The 18,978-nt window shown below is 33.4% G+C and overlaps 2 protein-coding genes across 3 annotated transcripts in view; one reads left to right on the top strand and one right to left on the bottom strand.

Moving 5' to 3' along the window:
• LOC121419306 overlaps positions 1-3,837 on the bottom strand; it is a 39,565-nt gene extending 35,728 nt beyond the window's left edge. Inside the window, exon 1 of the mRNA XM_041613710.1 lies at positions 3,479-3,837. The gene's annotated coding sequence lies outside the window, so the exon portion shown is untranslated. The remainder of the gene's footprint in view (positions 1-3,478) is intronic.
• Positions 432-17,747, top strand: LOC121419307 (serine/threonine-protein kinase minibrain-like). 2 transcript variants are annotated; one of them, XM_041613711.1, is made up of 7 exons: positions 432-965; positions 5,230-5,323; positions 12,376-12,491; positions 13,253-13,303; positions 13,711-13,877; positions 14,507-14,575; positions 15,554-17,747. In XM_041613711.1, the coding sequence occupies exons 2-7, from the start codon at positions 5,244-5,246 to the stop codon at positions 15,683-15,685; spliced, it is 615 nt and encodes a 204-aa protein (XP_041469645.1). In that variant the 5' UTR covers positions 432-965; positions 5,230-5,243; the 3' UTR covers positions 15,686-17,747. The 2 variants fall into 2 exon arrangements, with proteins under 2 accessions (XP_041469645.1, XP_041469646.1); XM_041613712.1 differs by having other exon boundaries at positions 520-965; positions 13,726-13,877.
• Positions 17,748-18,978: the final 1,231 nt, after the last annotated feature.

Raw genomic sequence — 18,978 nt, 5'->3', positions numbered from 1 at the left:
CTCTACCTCTTGCCTGTACTCTTGCACAGCATAATGGTCAATATATTGGTCATATATAGCATCTAGATATGACAGAAAATAAACAATTTTACAGGGAGTACAACTATTTTAACTTATGATGTCTCTAACTCTATTCACACATTCTCATCTTGTTCTCTAAATGCCTCTCCTAATCTGAATATCTTACAAACTTTGCATCAAATACAGCTGTTTCTGATAAAAATTGATTTTTTATTATAAAAACTGGAACAATCCCCTCAATTCAAGACCAACTGCACCCACCTGTTAAGCAATAGATGATTCCATTAAATATGATGATTTATCGTCATTTCCTAGCAATATGCTTTGAACACATAGCAACCGAAGAACCTTTAATATGATTTGGGTGTGCAAAATACAGTTTGAGCCTTGTAATGAATATTTTTCAGACCCAATTTTTTATGATTTGATAAGCTAGACAGCCTCCTGTCAACGATTTGGAATAAATAATGAGATATTTTTTGGCTCTCTTTCTGCGATTCATCACAAGCATGTAAACAGACCACAGCTTTTCCTGGACTTGGGTTCATACAAAGTTCAACTGTGTTCTGTGTGTGTCATTATATGCAGCAGAGATGCAGCGATCTCAGAAATCCATCGCTGAACACTGCTGTGCTGTGGACGCCATGGTATACATTCACAAAGGCTAACCGATACATTCATGGGACACCATTGTCAAACACAATATCATGACTGAATGTTCACATTACTATGCCAACGTTCTGCATCTCATTAGAGTACTCAGCTGTTTGATATCTGATTCGCTCTCTTCAATAGCCGGCCGAGGGACGAGCTGCTAAATGGGTTGCTCTCTCTTTTCTATGGGCAACGCATGGATTGCAGGATGCTATATAAAGAGGATGCTACAGTGGATTCTACAATTGTAGGAAATGTGCATTGAGTTCCCAATATTTTGAAACGACCAAGTGAGTACAGATATTCAATTAGTTTCATGTTGATTTTTGTCATATCAATCATACAAATGTAAAAAAAAAATTAAATTTCTTTGTATATTTTATCTGATCAGTCAAGATTTCAATTCTAGAGAACAACTACCACTGATCAAAACTACACTGATAATATAGACCAGAGTGAGTGATAATATAGACCAGAGTGATATAAAGATACTACAAATTAAAACAATTAGATAACAAGGTTTGTAGGCCTATAGATTTCAAGGAATATGATGACCACTTTAAAAACTGCATGCCTATATGTTCAAATCTTTGGGACCAAAAGTATACATGCTTCCATTTTGAAAATCAGTGGAATTAAGAATTGATGCATCTCATGATTGCCATTCTAAAAAAATCTCTTTTGTAATTTTTTTCTTCAAAATCTTGACTGGTTATATTATAGAAGCAACTTTTTAAACCATTTTATTACACAGTAAAAACACTTTTAATGTTGATACAACTATTGTATGAACCATACAGCGATTGTTTATTAAAAAGTGTTTAAAATCTTTAATTTTAATTTCTAATATTTTATTCTAGTTTGATTTTTCATATTTAATCCTCAATAAACCAAGCATGGTAATTTTCGCTGGTAAACAAGTAAAACAACTACTGAATGGTTTATAAAGTAAATAACATTTTATGAAATTTAAACAGCTTTTTTGTGTGTAAGGAACAGATATCATTGATATTATTTTTTTTCTCACTTTAAACCAGCACTGCATTAAAGGGTGCATGAATTGCAATTATTATAATAGACTGGATATCTGTATACATGCATACATATATGTACAATGTACAGTATGTCGATGTTAACAATTTCTCTAAATTTGTTTGAATGCTAAGCTCAACTCATCCAGTTTTAATGTATTACATACAAGACAAAAAGAACATTCATTTTATCTTTGCTATACCGTACTGATTATAAATGGGCACCATTTATTTATTTTTCACTCCCAAAAAACTACATTACAGAACTCAAATTTCTTAATTCCTACATGCAGTGTATGTTCTATTTGGTTTACCCCTATTAAACCTTGCACATGAATTATGAAGTTGGTCAAAATTGTTTTTTTTTTAATAACTACAAAAACAAACTATGGATAGAATACATGCATAGTTTGACTTTGTTTTCAAAGTGGGTTGTAGTGTAGGGCATCTTCAATTGCTAAAAACAGAAAAGAAAAATGTTGACACTTAGCTCAAGATAGGAACAAAAAATCAAGACAGATCTAGCCCTAACTCTTATTGTATTTATCTGATCCATCATCCACTTCAATAATGAAAAAAAATGTAGGTCTACATCCAGATAAAAAATTATAAGTTACACAAAATAGATTACAATAATGTGACATTATAGTATTTGTTCATCAAAGGCAACTCAAACACAACAGTATGCAATCAGGTCTAGAATCTAGCCACTAAATCTAATCTAATTGAACACTTGAAATTATTCTGACTGGTGACTTGTCACTGTTCAATAAAATATATCAACAACAGTCGATATGATAATTGGTGATTGTAATTAAACAATTGACTGATATATTTGTTTTATGCCAGTGCATGTAGATTGATTTAAAAGTTGGTAGGTCTAGATCTAATTGTGACTAAGTATCTATAAATGAACTTTCCACTTAGCACCCTTGAAATAAGAAAAGAACTCACTTTAATTCTTATGTCATTCCATCCAAAAACCCACTCTCTTGATAGAAAATAAATCTGACTGTATCAAGCACTGAAAATGCAGTTAAAGATTCTCATCTTAATCCACTTGTAGGTATGAAGTTCAGAGGTCCACCGAGACAAAACTAAATGAGAAGGTATCGACGATAAAGTCAAGAGTCAAACTCGGTCCAAGTAAAATCATGCCATGATTCATGAAAGTTTCGACCATGTCCATGTCAACTCAAACTGTAATGTAAGACGCCGATAATTGAAACGAAATTAAATAAATTGCCATTCAAGTTTAACTGTAGACGTATTTCGGCCTGTAGCTTTCATTTTAAAATTAACATTCTTTTAAAGAACTTGAGAAAAAAAGCACCAAAATCAAGTTTTTTTTAATATGCTTGATTCGTCGATCGTGCCGAAAAGATGTCCGCCCACGCACTCTTTTACTTTCAAGGAGCCTACCATGTACCACCAAGCAGGCACGCGAAGACTTGAATAAACTCGTTCATCTCGACTCGATCGACAATACCGAAACGTTGCGAAGCTAGCAAAGCTGCTCCAACGAAACCTGCACGCCACGGCAAGAGCGTAGGCTTTAGCGAGAGGGACCTTCCTACTCCTAGCTTGTAAAAATCAACAGAATGATAAAGAGCTCACTAAAGGCGGGAATTGTTCAAAATCATGGTAGGCCTACTGAAGTCAAAGGCACGAAAAATATTCGTAAAGATAAAACTTTTATTGATAAAAGAACAAAAAGTGAACAGATAATGCCACTCTTTGAAGGAATCTTGATGAAATTTGAAGAAACTTACCTGAACTTAACTTTGTCTTTGTTTTTGTTGAAATGCTCGAATATTTCTCTCAATGTTTACATCAGTAGATTTCCTATTTTCCCGCGTTATAAAACTTTGGCCGAGCTTTTTGTTTGTAAGTGCGCAAGCACGGGCGCCGTTTTTGGTAACTGCTCTGAAATGATGTCATCCTTGGGCTCCAAATAAGGGACGGCCTCTTCCAAAACGTGCATCGGGTTGGTTCAATATTCTCATCCTTGAAAGCAAGGGGGTGGGGTGCCTTACTACCTTTAATCGACCAATGGTAAAGAAGAGCTCTGGGTATTGCAACATGTCAGGACACGAATTCCCGCGCTTTTCTGGCAAGAGCCCAGGATGACAGAGTATTTCGTCGATCAACAATTCTCCTTTTTTTCACCATCACCAATCGACCGGTCATTTTATAACATTCAATTGGCCCTGGTTTCTCAATTTCTCCGACCAAAGGTGGCGCACTGCCATCACAAACATCAGTGCCGTATCGACATCACTCAATACAGATCAATGAACCTCTCGATAGAGAACAGAAGTTTCGTCACACATTATAATCATCCATCATGCACAACCTATTTTAGAAAATAATCACAATAAGAACAAACCCAAGACAAAACAACAATAGAAAGCTCTAAAAAATATATAATCCTCAGCAATATGGAGGATGGGGCATCATCGTTGATCTATTTTCTAAAGCAAAATTCGGAATAAAAATAAACAATAAACTTTTTTTAAAAATCAATAGATCGTAGATCACTAAATTCAGCTGTACACTATGTTACTTCCAATACTATATATTTTTTCCTCTCTTGTTTAACTTTTCAGTCTTCATCTGTCATTCACCAAGAATAATACTCTCGTTGAATAAAATACTCTAAGTTTACTTAACTGTTTTGCACTACTGAAGATCCAAATTTGATTTGAAGTTCACTTTGACTTACAAGTAGATATAAAGTTCCACAAAAAATAGGAAGAAGAAGAAAAAGAAAGAGGGGCACGGATCATAAACTAAAGATGGACGTTTTTTGCAAAATTATGAAAGTTTTGACAATTTGAGCTTTCTGGCACATTTCACAACTTTTATTGCTGATTGATGTATTGATTGATTTTATTTCCCAAGTTCTCAAAACATTTAGCAATGGATTATACACATAGAAGAAAGGGAATGCTTATGTAGTAAGCTTACTCACACGATCTACTTTAACGTCTCCTCTAAGTTCTGTTAAGTTTCATTAATCCCACATTGTCGTATCGTAGTTCTATCGCCACCTTTTGTATTTTATCATATAAAATTATGTGTATTCATATTTGGTCCCCCGGGGTGATATTGTTTTAAAAGGAGTACCCGATTAAATGTGTGAGATAATCTTTGCTGCACCTCATCCTGTTACAAGGGAGACATGTTATACACATGTATAAAAATATGAAATAATTATGATTTTATGTATGTAATATGAAAAAGGAAATTTGAAACATGGTGTTTGATAAGGTTTTCTTTCCATCTTTCCCTTTTAAAAGTCAAACTTTGTTTATTCTTTCGAATCTGAATAGTTGAGTCGGCATATTTCGCTTGATGACACATCCACGCTAACTTGGAAACACCGATCTCATCTCAGAAAACATTAATAATACATCATTAATTATCATCTTCCACTACGAGCGTCTTTAAAAATTTGGGGGAACCCCCTTGCTTTGAGATAAAAATAGAACTTGTTTACAAACGTATTTTGACCTTTCAGATGTTTGATGCATTATGGGAAGACTTATTACAAACAGAATGGCGGCCAAAGTCTGCGATAGCGATGGTGGAACGGGATTTTCACAACCTTTGAAGTAAGATATCTATGTAATTTGTCAATTTTTATGTAGAGCTTTATTTAGAATGGGAGTATCGTATGTCTCGGGTTTTATGAATATATTGTTGTTATGTGGAAATGTAATGGAAATAACAATTAACGGTGCATTGTCTGAGCGGGATCTGGTGCGTCAAGTACGCCGAAGGCTCGGGTGAATATGACTTGCAAGTACCGAACAGTACCCGGTCAGTGTAGCGGCACCGTTGATCGTCTACTGTACTGGCCACTATTTTGACTCTAGCTCGAGGTTCAACTTGATTGAATTGACGATGACGCTCATAGAATGTGTACTTGTGTATCACTGTATGGGGTGTGTAAATATAACTTTGTAGTTATTAAAATTGACCATTTATGATTCAATCAAATTGTTAATGACAATGTTATGGCCCAAATTAGCTTCAGTCTCAGTATTTTGGTTGTTCCGCTGAACTGCGTTGGCTCACTCACCAATACATAGTCATAGACTGAAGAGCTTGGAGGCCCGTACGTACAGACAACAAATTAGCAGTAACGTTAGATCTAACATTCGGCGGAAATCCAATTTTCCGATCGTTTTTTTTACATATTAATGTCACATTATGAAAAAGAAATCACATCCATATTTATGAAAAAAATATTTAAAATTCAGAAATATCGTACCTTAGACCACAGTTACCGCTAATTCCTTTCGATTGATGATCGAAACATCGTCATCTTTGATCCTTTCGTTGGTCAACGTAAGTTGCCATGTTGGATGACGTCATCATCCTTACAGACGTAAATAATTTACCAGTCGCTATATATCGCGATTTTTGTGCCGCTGCTTTGCGCTTGTAGATGTGCATGCGGTCGGAACTCGCATTGATTGGCCAGGATATTGAAAATTTAATCGGAAAGCCTTGATAAAAGCACAACTTGGTGACGGCTGCCATTTTTCCTCTCCGGCAGAAAATTAAAAAATATGTAATAACCCGGGGAATAACTCATCGGTAACGTATATTTTCGATATTTTCTTAGAACTTACATAGTATCAAAAGAAAGATTAGAGTCTAACGAAAAATGTTGGGCTTATGTTCAAGTTAATATAATGTCATTTAGAATGTAAAAGAAATTAAAATCTGGACAAAACCCGTCCTCCGAATTACCAACCAGATTACACATGCGGGCTCGCACTAGCACACTACCGTCGGTGAATGGGGATTATAGTTAAATGTCAGAAATCGTTGAATAAATCACCAGAAACGACGGTTATTCCTGTCTAGGCCCTGCTTAGCCTTAGCTACTCAATCTACCATTTTTTTGTGCAGTGTGCCACTGCCAGACTAACAAAAAATAGACCTACTCACACGTATTGCCAGGTCAGTATATAACCTAGACCTACATGTAGGTTAGTATACAGTTGTATAACCTAGTGTTAGACCTAGACCAAAAGCTTCGTCTCGGTTTTGTTGTTTGTTCGGCTGAACTCCGTTGAATCCGCTCACCAAATACAGAGACCGAAGTTCTAGCTCAATCTGTACAGGGACTCAATGGCCATATGTTTATGTATTAAGTTCGGATAAAGCAAGGAAGTGCGAGTTGCGTGACAGCCAAAGTAAATCACTGTTTTTGTCCTTTTAAGTTTATTTTTACTGTTTTGGTGCATTTCAGGCCAAATCGGAATAATAATTTTTATTTTGGTCCATTTCTTTAAATATATTTTTATGAAATAAAAAAAATTGATGAGCCCTGTCGGGGGGATTTTTCAATGTTAACTCCCAAATGGCGGCTGCACGATTGTGAGCCGTCTGTGTATGAAGAGAAATTAAAAAACAGATGGCTGCCAACTGTCTAACCATGATGTAAACCCCAAAATCATTTTATTTCGGTCAGAATATGCACCGCTGAGACTTTTTCTGGCTTCGCAGTATCCCCTCTGTCTATAGACTTAAGTCTCCCATAGGACTCGTAGTGCTGATGCTTTGCCTGACGCTTAACTACAGCGTTAATGCCCTATGGAGAAAAAGCTTCTGCACCCCCCTCGATTACTGCTTAATTCACCCTTTTGGTTGGGGAAACAGAGCACAATGTAAAGTTGTTAATGAAGAATTAATCACTTTACCAGTATCGGGAAATACATGTATGTGATTTAATATAAAAAATTTTGATTCCATAGAGTCAGTGCATGCAGGTTACATGTTGTCATATTTCTTTTGCGGCTTGAGCATACAAATGTGCCAACCAACCAAGTTCATGTTACCATTTTCAGTTCATCATAAGTAAGAACGTCATGAATTATGCAAATTTGGAATGGCAAAGTAATTGAAGGGTAAACTTTAACCAATTTGAAACATCCAGTACACTTTACAACACAACCATATCGCGCATGTGCACTTACATGCATCATAAACAAAGACTATTGACTCGCTGCGTTCTCAAAGCCTCTCTGTGCGTTGGAATATAATAATAATAATAATAATACATTTCCACTTTGAAGGGAGTAAGACATAAAAGTAAAGAGAACTATTAAAGAGAAATATAAAACAAGGGGCAAATTAAAAAATGAGGAAAAATGACTGTCTTCAAACCTAGTACCTGCTGGTTATAAGTTAATGCACCACCCCTCTTTTTATGATAACATTTATCACTCCCATTTTCAGAATGGATTGATTGCGAACAATTTTTGAATATTTTTATTTCGAGATCAAATATTGTTTGCTTAGTGGAAGCATCTCAAACCGTCGCCCAAGGAAAATGGCAGCTAAAATTTGGACTGAGTATGTGAGTAGAATTTTGATTGCTAAACTCCTTTGTCTTTAGCTGGATCCCTTAATTAAACATTGCAACATTTTAGTGAATTACTAAGGATTAATCTCAGACGTCACATGACACCTTTCAGCATTGCAAATTGAGCAGAATTGAGTGATCGAAAGCCAAGGCTTCTGACTTTGTACCTCTACTCTATAAAAGTATATACTGCCACATCTCTATATTCTACATGTAGGTAGGAGTTCTGCCAATTTTAGGATTGCTTGGAACATGTATTGCCAATATAGCCAAGAATATACAGATATTGCCTACTTAGAGTTTGAATATAACATTCCTCTTCCCGACGGAGCTATATTTTCCCAAGGGATTATATTTTGCCCAAAGCATGCAGCGAAAAAAAATTATCTTTGGAGGGGAGTTGAAATGTTATTTGTTAAAAAGATAGACCAGGCAATATTATATACATGTAGTCTATGTGGATTCGCCATCAGAGATTGCATTAATCTTCTGGGTCTCTGATTAACACAAAATTCTTGCTGCAGCTCTGATCCATTCACGTCATAATAGAAAAATTTTAGTAAATAAATCAAGCGCGTTCTTTATGCAATTGACGCGTAAACACTAGCACGTACATCAAATAAACTACCTAATTACTCAACTTGTAAGCAGCGAGTGACGTCACCTTAGTGAATATAACGCCACAATTGCAATTGACAATACAACGCAGTATATTCCCTGAGGTGACGTCAAAACCTGGACTGTAACAAATGTGATCCTCACAACTATGGTCTCATGATGGGGTATTGACAATCACTGATTCGAATCTACATGTACATAACCTATGTAATAACTAATATATCATATTGTTCAATGCCTACTTGTACATGTAGCTTGTTGTACATGAGCAAATGAAAGGCTTGATGTCAAACAAAGCTGGGGTATACATGTACATAGTGCACCTCGGAATAGATTATATTTTAGACTGATAACACTATATAAATGCCTATTTTTGTGATTATGTTATTATTATTATTAATATTATTTAAGTAGTACGTAGTACATGTAGTAGTACTTAGTATTAGTACATGTAGTTATCATTATTATTACTACATGTACTTCTACTATAAGATTGTGTGATCTCAATATGAGTGGGTTCAAGTCCCACTCTTGAAACAATAGTTGTGTGTTAGCATGCCTCACAGCACATTGCTACATGAATGCAGTTGGAAAACACTCTGTCCATTGGAAAAGACACAAATATATTCTTCCTGTGTATGCATGTTTAAAACCAGAGTAGGGTGTTTGTTGCACCTGTCACTCCCAGCATACTACATAATGGTAAGATAGAATAATAATAATAATATAGGGTATTTATATTGCGCACATATCCACCTTGTAAGGTGCTCAAGGCGCTCCTATATTACCCGGCTAAGCTAGGCGTTCATAGCGCACACAGCTTTTTGAGGAATTACTTCCTACCAGTACCCATTTACCTCACCAGGGTTGAGTGCAGCACATTGTGGATCAGTTTCTTTCTGAAGGAAATTACGCCATGGCGTAAAAGTGGTTTGTACTAAAGATGGAAGAAAAACAATATTTTGGTGGAAAGAAGTTAATCATTTCATACTCCATACTGAAAATGATTTGAACATATAATGTAAAATCAGAAAAACAAAGTTAAGCCACTTTAAAGCTTTGCATTATTTTGGTATAAAATTTGTAAGCATGTCCTTCTATATACTGTATGTTAATATGCAATGATCAAGCTGATGTTCAGTTCAGTTCATTTTATTTCAAATTCCATATAAAAATAACATTAAGAAAAATACATATATCTATACACGACAGAAAACAAAGATTAAACAATAAGTTGGTATACATGGTATATACGAATAATGTTAACATATTGTAGTTTACAGGAATTAAGGGAAAGCCACAAAAAGCCAGATGGCTTGTCGAGCAGGCTACTCTAGAAGGGGGAAATACATTATTGTCAATATTGAAATAAAACCAGATAGAAAACTATATTGAAATTAAATTAACAGAAGAATAGGACAGATACCACACAACCCTATTCCAACATTCTTTTGTAAAATTGTATTCAATTTCTTTCGACAAAGAATATAGAAAAATAGAATGTCAACTGATTTAATGCATTTATATTAATCCCTGCAACTTACTTTGCTAATAGTACAAGGGAGACATGTCATAAAAACATACATGTATGAAAATATTCAATAATTTGATGCCATGTAATAACATACATGTAAGAAAAGAGAAAAAACATCATTAGCACACCTTATGAATATTTATGACAGTGTGTGTATAAATGTTTTCACAAAATATTGTTAGAATTTAAGATTCAATATTTTTGTCATTTGTTTACCATATTTTTATGAAATTTCCTGCACTTTACTTAGTGATTTTACTATTTTTATTTATTTTCAACTTGAAATACCCATCTTGCGAAACTCCGATGTTGGTAGAAAATGTGACATGTACATGTACTCAATGAAAGATTTCAAATTTTTTAATCTTGTCTGATGCTCATGAATATTCATCATAATCTTTCTTGTAATGTACATGTACATGTATATGCACTATGGAGTTGTTAAATTAATACATGTATGTTTGTTTAGTGTCTTTGATATGTTATCATTTTAATTGTCCTTATGCTATATATTTTCATCAGTAATTCTAGAGCATCAGCTGGTGAGGGGCGGGGCAGCCAGGTGATAGCAATAAAGTTTGCTCTCCTTTTTTCTGGCCGCCAACTGGGTGCATTGGGTAAATTGTGACTGAAAATTTTTTTTTTTCATGATCTATGATCTTTTTAAAATTGATTTTGTAACTAATAATATGTTTGATTTGATTTGACTTTATTTTACATATTTCACAAGTACAAACAAAATTTGAAAACAACATCAGAAAACTCATGAGAATACAAATCAGACAAGGCATAACAATGAATTCAAATTAAAGAGAATAGCGATTTGGAATTAAAGACAAATAAAAGGAGTGAAATATGAGGGAACCTGCATAAAAAAGCAAGGCTTGTTAAGTCTGCAGGATCCAGAAAAAAATTCGGTCTTAATGAGGAGAGGACAGGTAAGAAATTGATTATAACAAAGTAATGCCAAAATGTGACGATTGTGTAAGGAATACAAAAAAGTAATAAAATATATAAGTAAAAAAGAGTCCGCCACTCTATCACTATTATTTATTACTCATTACTCAGCCAGAGCGTATTAACAAAGTACATGAATATAAAAGTTTACAAAGGGAAATTATAAGAATTGATAAGCATCGCTTTTAATTTACGTTTGAATATATTAAGTGAGGTACTCTGTACCATATCATGGGGAAGATCGTTCCAAAACCTGGGCCCTTCAAATGCGATTGTTCTTTGAGCAAGGAGAGTGCGAGTACGCGGAAGGTGATAGGAGTCACTTAGCCGGGTGGGATATGTGTGGATTAGGTTGTTCCTTTGAAACATAGAAACAAATGTATCAGGCAATTCACCTCTTGAAAGCTGAAACATAAATATACCAACTTGAAATGCATATATATCAGAAATTTTGAGTACTTTATTTTGGAAAAATAATGGGTTTGTATGGGAATAAAAACCAACTTGATTAACCACTCTAATTGCTCGTTTTTGTATCGTGAATATTTTATCAATTAAGGTTGTATTGCAATTACCCCAGGCCAATATTCCATAATTCATATGGGATAGAACAAGTGTAGAATATAATGTTTTTAAAATGTGATCAGGAAAAAAATATTTTAGTTTATTCAAAATGCCAGTGTTACGAGAAGATAACTTACATATATAATCAATTTGACATTTCCATGATAATTCATGATCAATGTAAAGACCGAGAAATTTGGTGGAATTCATGATCAATGTAAAGACCGAGAAATTTGATGGAATTAACTTGTTAGGATTAATATGTTTGAATTAGAGAATAATTAATGAATTATAAATAGTATACATGCACAGATTTATGAAGCATTGCAGAAACTTCTGTTCAATTGCAAGTTAAGCTTCAAGTATGGGGTGCTGGAGGGAAATTGAGTCTCATGTTAACCCAAATCTAATTTGCATTTAATCAAATCATTAAACCCTTTATTAGGAATTGAATTTAAGTTTATTGCAATGCACATCGACCATTCAGGAAAGACACCATGAAGCTACCAGACTTTTCTGTTTGACTCTAATCACTTATTCAGCTAGACTTTGCATAGGTCGTGCTCTCATTACTCTCAAACACATTTCCTTCACCCCTTTCATCTTGACAGAAATTCAAGTACAAAATGGCAACCCCCTCCAAGAAAACACTGTATTGCTCAAGTCACAGGCGGACTAGAAGACATCTATACAAAGATAGAATCTGGTTGGCAAAATGCAGATGAAGGTAAAAGTTTGTTTCCCGTGGTTTGTTTGTGTGTTTTATTTCCATAAATAAATGATATAATACATAAAAAATATATACATGTAAAACATGAAATGATATAGGTCAAGGTTAGAATACAGTAACAAATGGTTTATAAGGCTGATAATTCATATTCACCTGCAATATTGTATTACTGATGGTCTTCCATGGAGCCAGTTTACTTGAATAATGGATATATGATTAACACAATGTATAGGAAGTTGACCATCAAAAATTAAAATTATTAAAAAATCTCATAACCCTCACCTGCCCCCCCCCATTTTCCTGGTACAATTTATTGATTTAATTTCAATAGGCACAGATATATTTCAAAAAGAACTAAAAGTGGTGACATTACAACTTCCACTTTGCATACTGTGTCATTAGTTTAGACAAGAATCATTTGGCTTGTAATGTTTTGAATTATGCAAAGAGTTGTTAGTCACTTTGCTTTATTATTGTACAATGATTTTGTCATTACTACCTTGACAAGGGTTTTTCCACAGAGATTTGAAATTTCAAATTGTGTCTGGTTAAGGTATTGGTACGTATTTGTAATGCATCACAAAATTGGTCAAATCACACTCGTGGGATGTATTCTACCAGACATTAATCAATGATGTTAAATAACATGTGGGGTTTGGCAAAACATCACCTTGGATTTATTGGTCTCCACTATCTTTATTTTGATAATTTGGGATATTAATTCACTATTTAGTGCATTGTGCTCTTCTTTACTTCAGATTTTTCAAAGTGCATCAATGAGGAAAATTTCTTCCAACCAAATTCTAAAGGTGAGAGCACTAGTATTTTACAAATAATGTATTTTTTTTTCTTTCAGCTATATACATCAGAACTGTCACTTAGTAGGATTTAGCATTTTAGTAAGATTTTAAGGGAAAGTGAAACTGAGTTTGATTTTTCCCATTGAAAATTGTATAGGATTTTTGAAATTGTACATATTTAAGAATGTTTTTATTTAGTATGGTTTTCCTTTATTAAATTTTGAAACAAAAATAAGATATTAGGGTTTAATAAGAATTAAAAAAATATGGTTTTCCCCAACCAAGTCTGGCATCTCGGATACAATAACTTATAAGTGATGTAGCAGAATGTAGATATTGATTGAAATCATTGTTAAGATTTAATGAAGTTTAATTTAGTTTTTCTTTTACTTTGTGGATTTCTCCTAATTTACTGGATTTTTTTTCCAAAGGAGGACTGCTAGCAGGGCGATACCAGGTAATACGTATACTTGGACGAGGTATTTCATCAACCATCTTACAAGCTCAGGATACATTTAGACCAGGTCTCTATGAAGTTGCCATTAAAGTTCTGAAACCAGAGTTCTACAGACTGGGCTATCAAGTAAGTATTGAGCATAGACTGTATGAAAAAGGAATGCCCTGTTCATTTAAAACAGCCTCAGCTCTGTGATTACAATTAGGTATAAAGGACTGAAGCAACACATGAGAGCAAGAAACATAGGGAAATCAATTTGAAAATAAATTTACATGTCTAAGCATTCAAACATGACTTCCTTTGCATGATCTACATCTAATTTTGAAATTAATGTTGTAAAGCTGCCTGAGGTAAAACAATATTTCTGCTGAATGAATCCAAAAAAAAAATAAGTATATGACAATAAGAATGGTGATGATGATGATGATGATAACAAAATATCAACAAGAGCATCAATATAAGAGCAACAAATTTTTATACAATGACATAGATAAAATTATTGCAAGTATTTGATATATTTTAAGTGCTTTTAAATGGAATAAGTAAGTCAAGATACATAGTATGTAACATGTATTATGTTTTGTACCAGAACATTTTGCTAGTTAACCCCAAAAATGTATAATCTGTAGAATATGATGAATTTTAATGCCAGAACAGTATACTAACCGAAACAAATTGATAATTTGTACAGTAACATGAATGTGAAAATGGATATAAAATGAATTAAACTATTCCTTCTTATTAACCTATATCAGGAGAGCCACCTTATTGCAGAGCTGAATAAGGCAGATAGTGAAAACTTCTGTGGAATTGTCAGATTATTGGTAAGTAATTCTATTTATTTTTCAAAAAAATTCCAATATTCCAAACAACTTTTTTGTCATGCCTGTTCGGTCAACTTCATTGGCTTTGTATTACTATGGTGATTTGCCTCCTCCGTTACTGATGAGAGATATACATCTTTTGTTGCATTTTTTATAGCTGATATTGCTACCTTGACAATGAGCTTCACAAGTCACCAAATTAACTCATCTCTTACTTTGTGAGAAATATTGCAATCACAATTTTCTATCAGATATGGATTTGAACAAGATTAACTTTGAGTATAACCATAGATATCCCTAACTTTCTAACAGGAAATTCTTAATGCAGGTAGATATAGTTCAATTTTAATTGTAGGTTAAATATGCTCACTTTTGTAATGAATACGTTTAGACATGTACAACTAAATTTAAAGGGGTGAGATAAACAACTTAGATGACAAAGGATTTTTGTACTTTTTTATTGAAGTTAGGAACTTTAGTATATTGAACACATTGCAATTGTGTGGGCAGTGATGGTAGCCTCAACATGAGTTTAAACATAGTTCAATTAAATGACTGTCTATTAGTATTTGTGTGTATGAATAAGAATATATATGCCAAATGATATTTGTAGAAAGTAATAACACACTGTCCCCCACTTGTGCTTATCTGTGTTTGCGATCTTCAGTGATCGTTTGTTCATCATGGATTTTAAGATTTCACAAAGTTAGTTTATATACCTATGAATTATATCTATATTACAGTGATGTGGTGACAAATGTGATTTCAAAGATTTTCTCATGCAATCATTGTTTGCTGCAGTTTAGTTTAGCTATAAAAAGTTCTTGATCATGCATCATCAACTTTCACACAGTACATAAAAAGTCGTCAGTTTAAAGAAGCAAGTTATAATTGTCATGTTTAATATACATTACATAAGAGGATGAATAACATAATATAAACTGATTCAATACATTATTGGTGATGTTTACCTTCCAGAATACATTTACACTAGGATCTTTTTTCTGTATGACATTTGAACTTCTACGACCTTGGCCCCTTCACCAAGTGTTCAAAAAGATTACTGACAAGAAAGAGGTAAGTAAAAAAACTACAAAAATATACAATTGAAAGTATTGATTTTGTAAGTATTTTTCTTAGCGGTTTACTTGGCGAAGCAAAATGCTTTAACTTGTGTTTAGATCACATCTAAGTATTTTACGTTATCAAGCCAAAGTTAAAAAAAATACTTACTGGTAATTACCATTGTGATGTCATAAAATTTGAGCCAAATAACGTGCAATGTATGTATGTATCCATCTGTATGCAGAATATATAATTATGTGTATCACATTTGTAAACTGCACGCAAGCCAGACCCAAGTATGGTAGGCAGCTGATTTAGAATTACGCAAAATATTTAGCCAAAAATTGCAATTGAATACCAAAAGTCGATAAGTACTTAAGCAAAATACTGAGAATACTTAAAGTTCTGGCTGAAGTATCAAGCTGAATACCAGCCCTGGTATGTACATGTACATGTAGGTGATACCATGACTGTTAATATTTCAATTTGCAGACTTACAGTTTCATTATTTTCCCTTATTAGAAATAGAAGACACCTTGAAAATACATAATGGTACCAACAAAAAATCATACTTTTTACAAAATGCAGTTGTTATTCAGTCTGCATATTATTCATTTGCTTCCTGATTATGCCTATGGCACAATTCTGTTGAAAAGTAAGAAAATAAAATATGAGTTCTCTCTAACTTTGTTTTTATGTTAAGTTTGAAGTACAGTATGTTGTCAAATGAAAAGGAAAGATTTTTTTAGAGAAAGAGAGAGAGAGAGAGAGAAAGATCAAAATAAGCATGGTACTTAGATTCCATCAAAATCAGAAGAAATGATATTGGATAATGGCATTTTGAAGGGGAGAGATATAGAATAATTGGAGTAATAGTGTTTTGAAAAGATTCCTTTAAGTCTAGTTTTTACAACAAAGAAATCATAGGTTCAAGAAGGATTTGCAATCCAGGTACAGTATTGTGATGGTTAAATCATGCTTGTTAATGGAAGCTTTGCTTTCCTCATTTTCAAGAAAATGTCTGTATCCCTAACGTATCTAGTGTTATAAAAAGCATGGTAATTTCAATCTGCATTTTGTGTATTATCTCTGCAGGTATCATTTGGCAAAGTATTTACATAAAAGGGAAAATTCTCTAGGGCTAAGCTTTCAACGGTTTGAAATGGCATTATGTGATACATCAAAGCAATATAATTTCATAGAATAACTGTTGGCTTATTTCACTCACTTGATATCACATAAAATGTTTTAAAGACTCCAAGGTGCACACATTCTTGAGAATGTAGGAATCAGTATGTTGACACTTTCTTAAAAATGAGTGTTAGCCGATACAGAAATTTTCCGATTAAGGCAACAATAAAATGATAAGGAATATCCTACATGTATATCCTAGCTCTAATAGGGGAGGATATGGTACATTTGATTTAAAAAAATGAGTGATCATTATGACCACTTTCATACCAATATGTAAGAAACACCATAATAACTAAATGTTTTTGGAAACATTTCAGATATTTTTTTCCCCTGGATGCACTGTGAAGTTATAACATAGGCGATATTGTGTTTCTTATGTTTACATGTACAATGTAGATGCTCTTTAGTCATTAGTAGCTAATAAAGAATATTGCGATGATCAGGTATCCAGAGGAATCAACTTTTTCCAAGTCAGTAGGATTGAGAAGCAAAAAAACAAAAACATAAAAACAATAGAATACCTTGAAAATTTTGGAAAGGAAATGACTTTGTTTTGGTTCTGCCTCATTGCATTCAAGTAAAAAGAAAAGACTCCCAGTAGAACCATTTAATATGCGTATGGTTTGTCTAGATGTATTTGATGTACCCACATACATGTATCTACAATAAAGTCTCATAAATCTCTTTACTAACACTAATGATGTACCGGTAAATGTAACAATAAAAGGCATGAACTTTTAAACCATTTATGAGTACCAGTAGAAAGTGTGAAGAGAAGTTGAAATATAGTTCAACTTCCTTTCATAATTCAGGATATATGGTAAGAAGTCTCAAGGTGCCTTGCAACCAAATTTGATTTTTGTTGATGTGCACATGTATGGATGCAAACAAATCATTTATCAAACAACTATATTTTCTGAACCATCATCTGATCTGTGCAAAATATGATGTATTTCAGGATAGGTACATCTGAGACATGTAGAGATGAATGTTAATCATGTACACTTCTTTCAATACATTTCATAATCACAACAATTTTACAAAATACATTTTTTAAATGTCCCCTTTGAATTTTGAGAACCTCCAATTTTGCTTTTATTTTTTACTCAATAATGTATCATTTACATTTCTAAACAAGTAATGATAGATATTGATGGTAATAAGTGTAATTCAAGAAATTTTTGTATTTTTTAAAAGTTTATTTTTATGTTGATGAATATTTCATCTAATTTCCAGGAACAGGTAACATATAAAAATATGAAAAAAGAAAAACTTATTGATATATACATGTATACATGTTTAACCAACGTAAACAACAATCAATGCCTTCGGAATCTCTGAAAAGAAATATTCATGTTTAAAGGCTCTTGTCAGTGGGAAAAATAAGTTTGCGCCCCGGCCCACGCGGCAGGCTAGCCTTTGATTTCGGTCACTTTTAGACATATTCGGACACATTCAGAGATTGCTGGACTAGTCCGACAAATACACATGACGTACTACATGTAGGTTTGTGTATGATTGAGTGGGGCTTACGGAATCGCACATTCTACTGTATCTCCCGATTGCTTTCCACTTTAAAAGTTGGTGGATCTAGTTCACGAAAATTGGACATAAGAGCAATCAAGTATCCTTGAACATCTTGTGGGGGATTCAAGGTCAAAGGTCATTTAGGGTCAACAAACTGGTAATGTTGGGGGTATTTGTGGAATCGTCATAACTTAAACAGTTGATGGATCTACATACTTTTAGTTCATGAAACAGACATATCATCTTAAATGGACATAGTATTTTATTATCATATGAATGTTTTCCTTTGTGAATAATTATTCAATGGCTATTTTCAAAGTCAGCACTGATGCTATAATGAATTGTGTAATGCTGGCAAGACTGCCAGATGCATTGCACTTGTACATTTTAACAGTGGTCATATTTCATGTACACTGTAGGTGAGACTTTTTTTATTTTTGTTTCTATATAGAACTGTGTTAATACTATTACTATCATTTTTTTGTGATGTTTCATTAAAATATGATGGATTTGATCAAGATTTTTTTTATTGACATAGAATATCAGTCATTAGACAATCATTTTCTATTACCCCTTTTTATATGTTCTTTAATTTCTGGAGCTGGTAAGCCTATTTT

This window comes from Lytechinus variegatus, chromosome 7, assembly GCF_018143015.1.
Source record: "Lytechinus variegatus isolate NC3 chromosome 7, Lvar_3.0, whole genome shotgun sequence".
Taxonomy (NCBI): domain Eukaryota; kingdom Metazoa; phylum Echinodermata; class Echinoidea; order Temnopleuroida; family Toxopneustidae; genus Lytechinus; species Lytechinus variegatus.
This window is presented reverse-complemented; position numbering and strand designations above follow the sequence as displayed.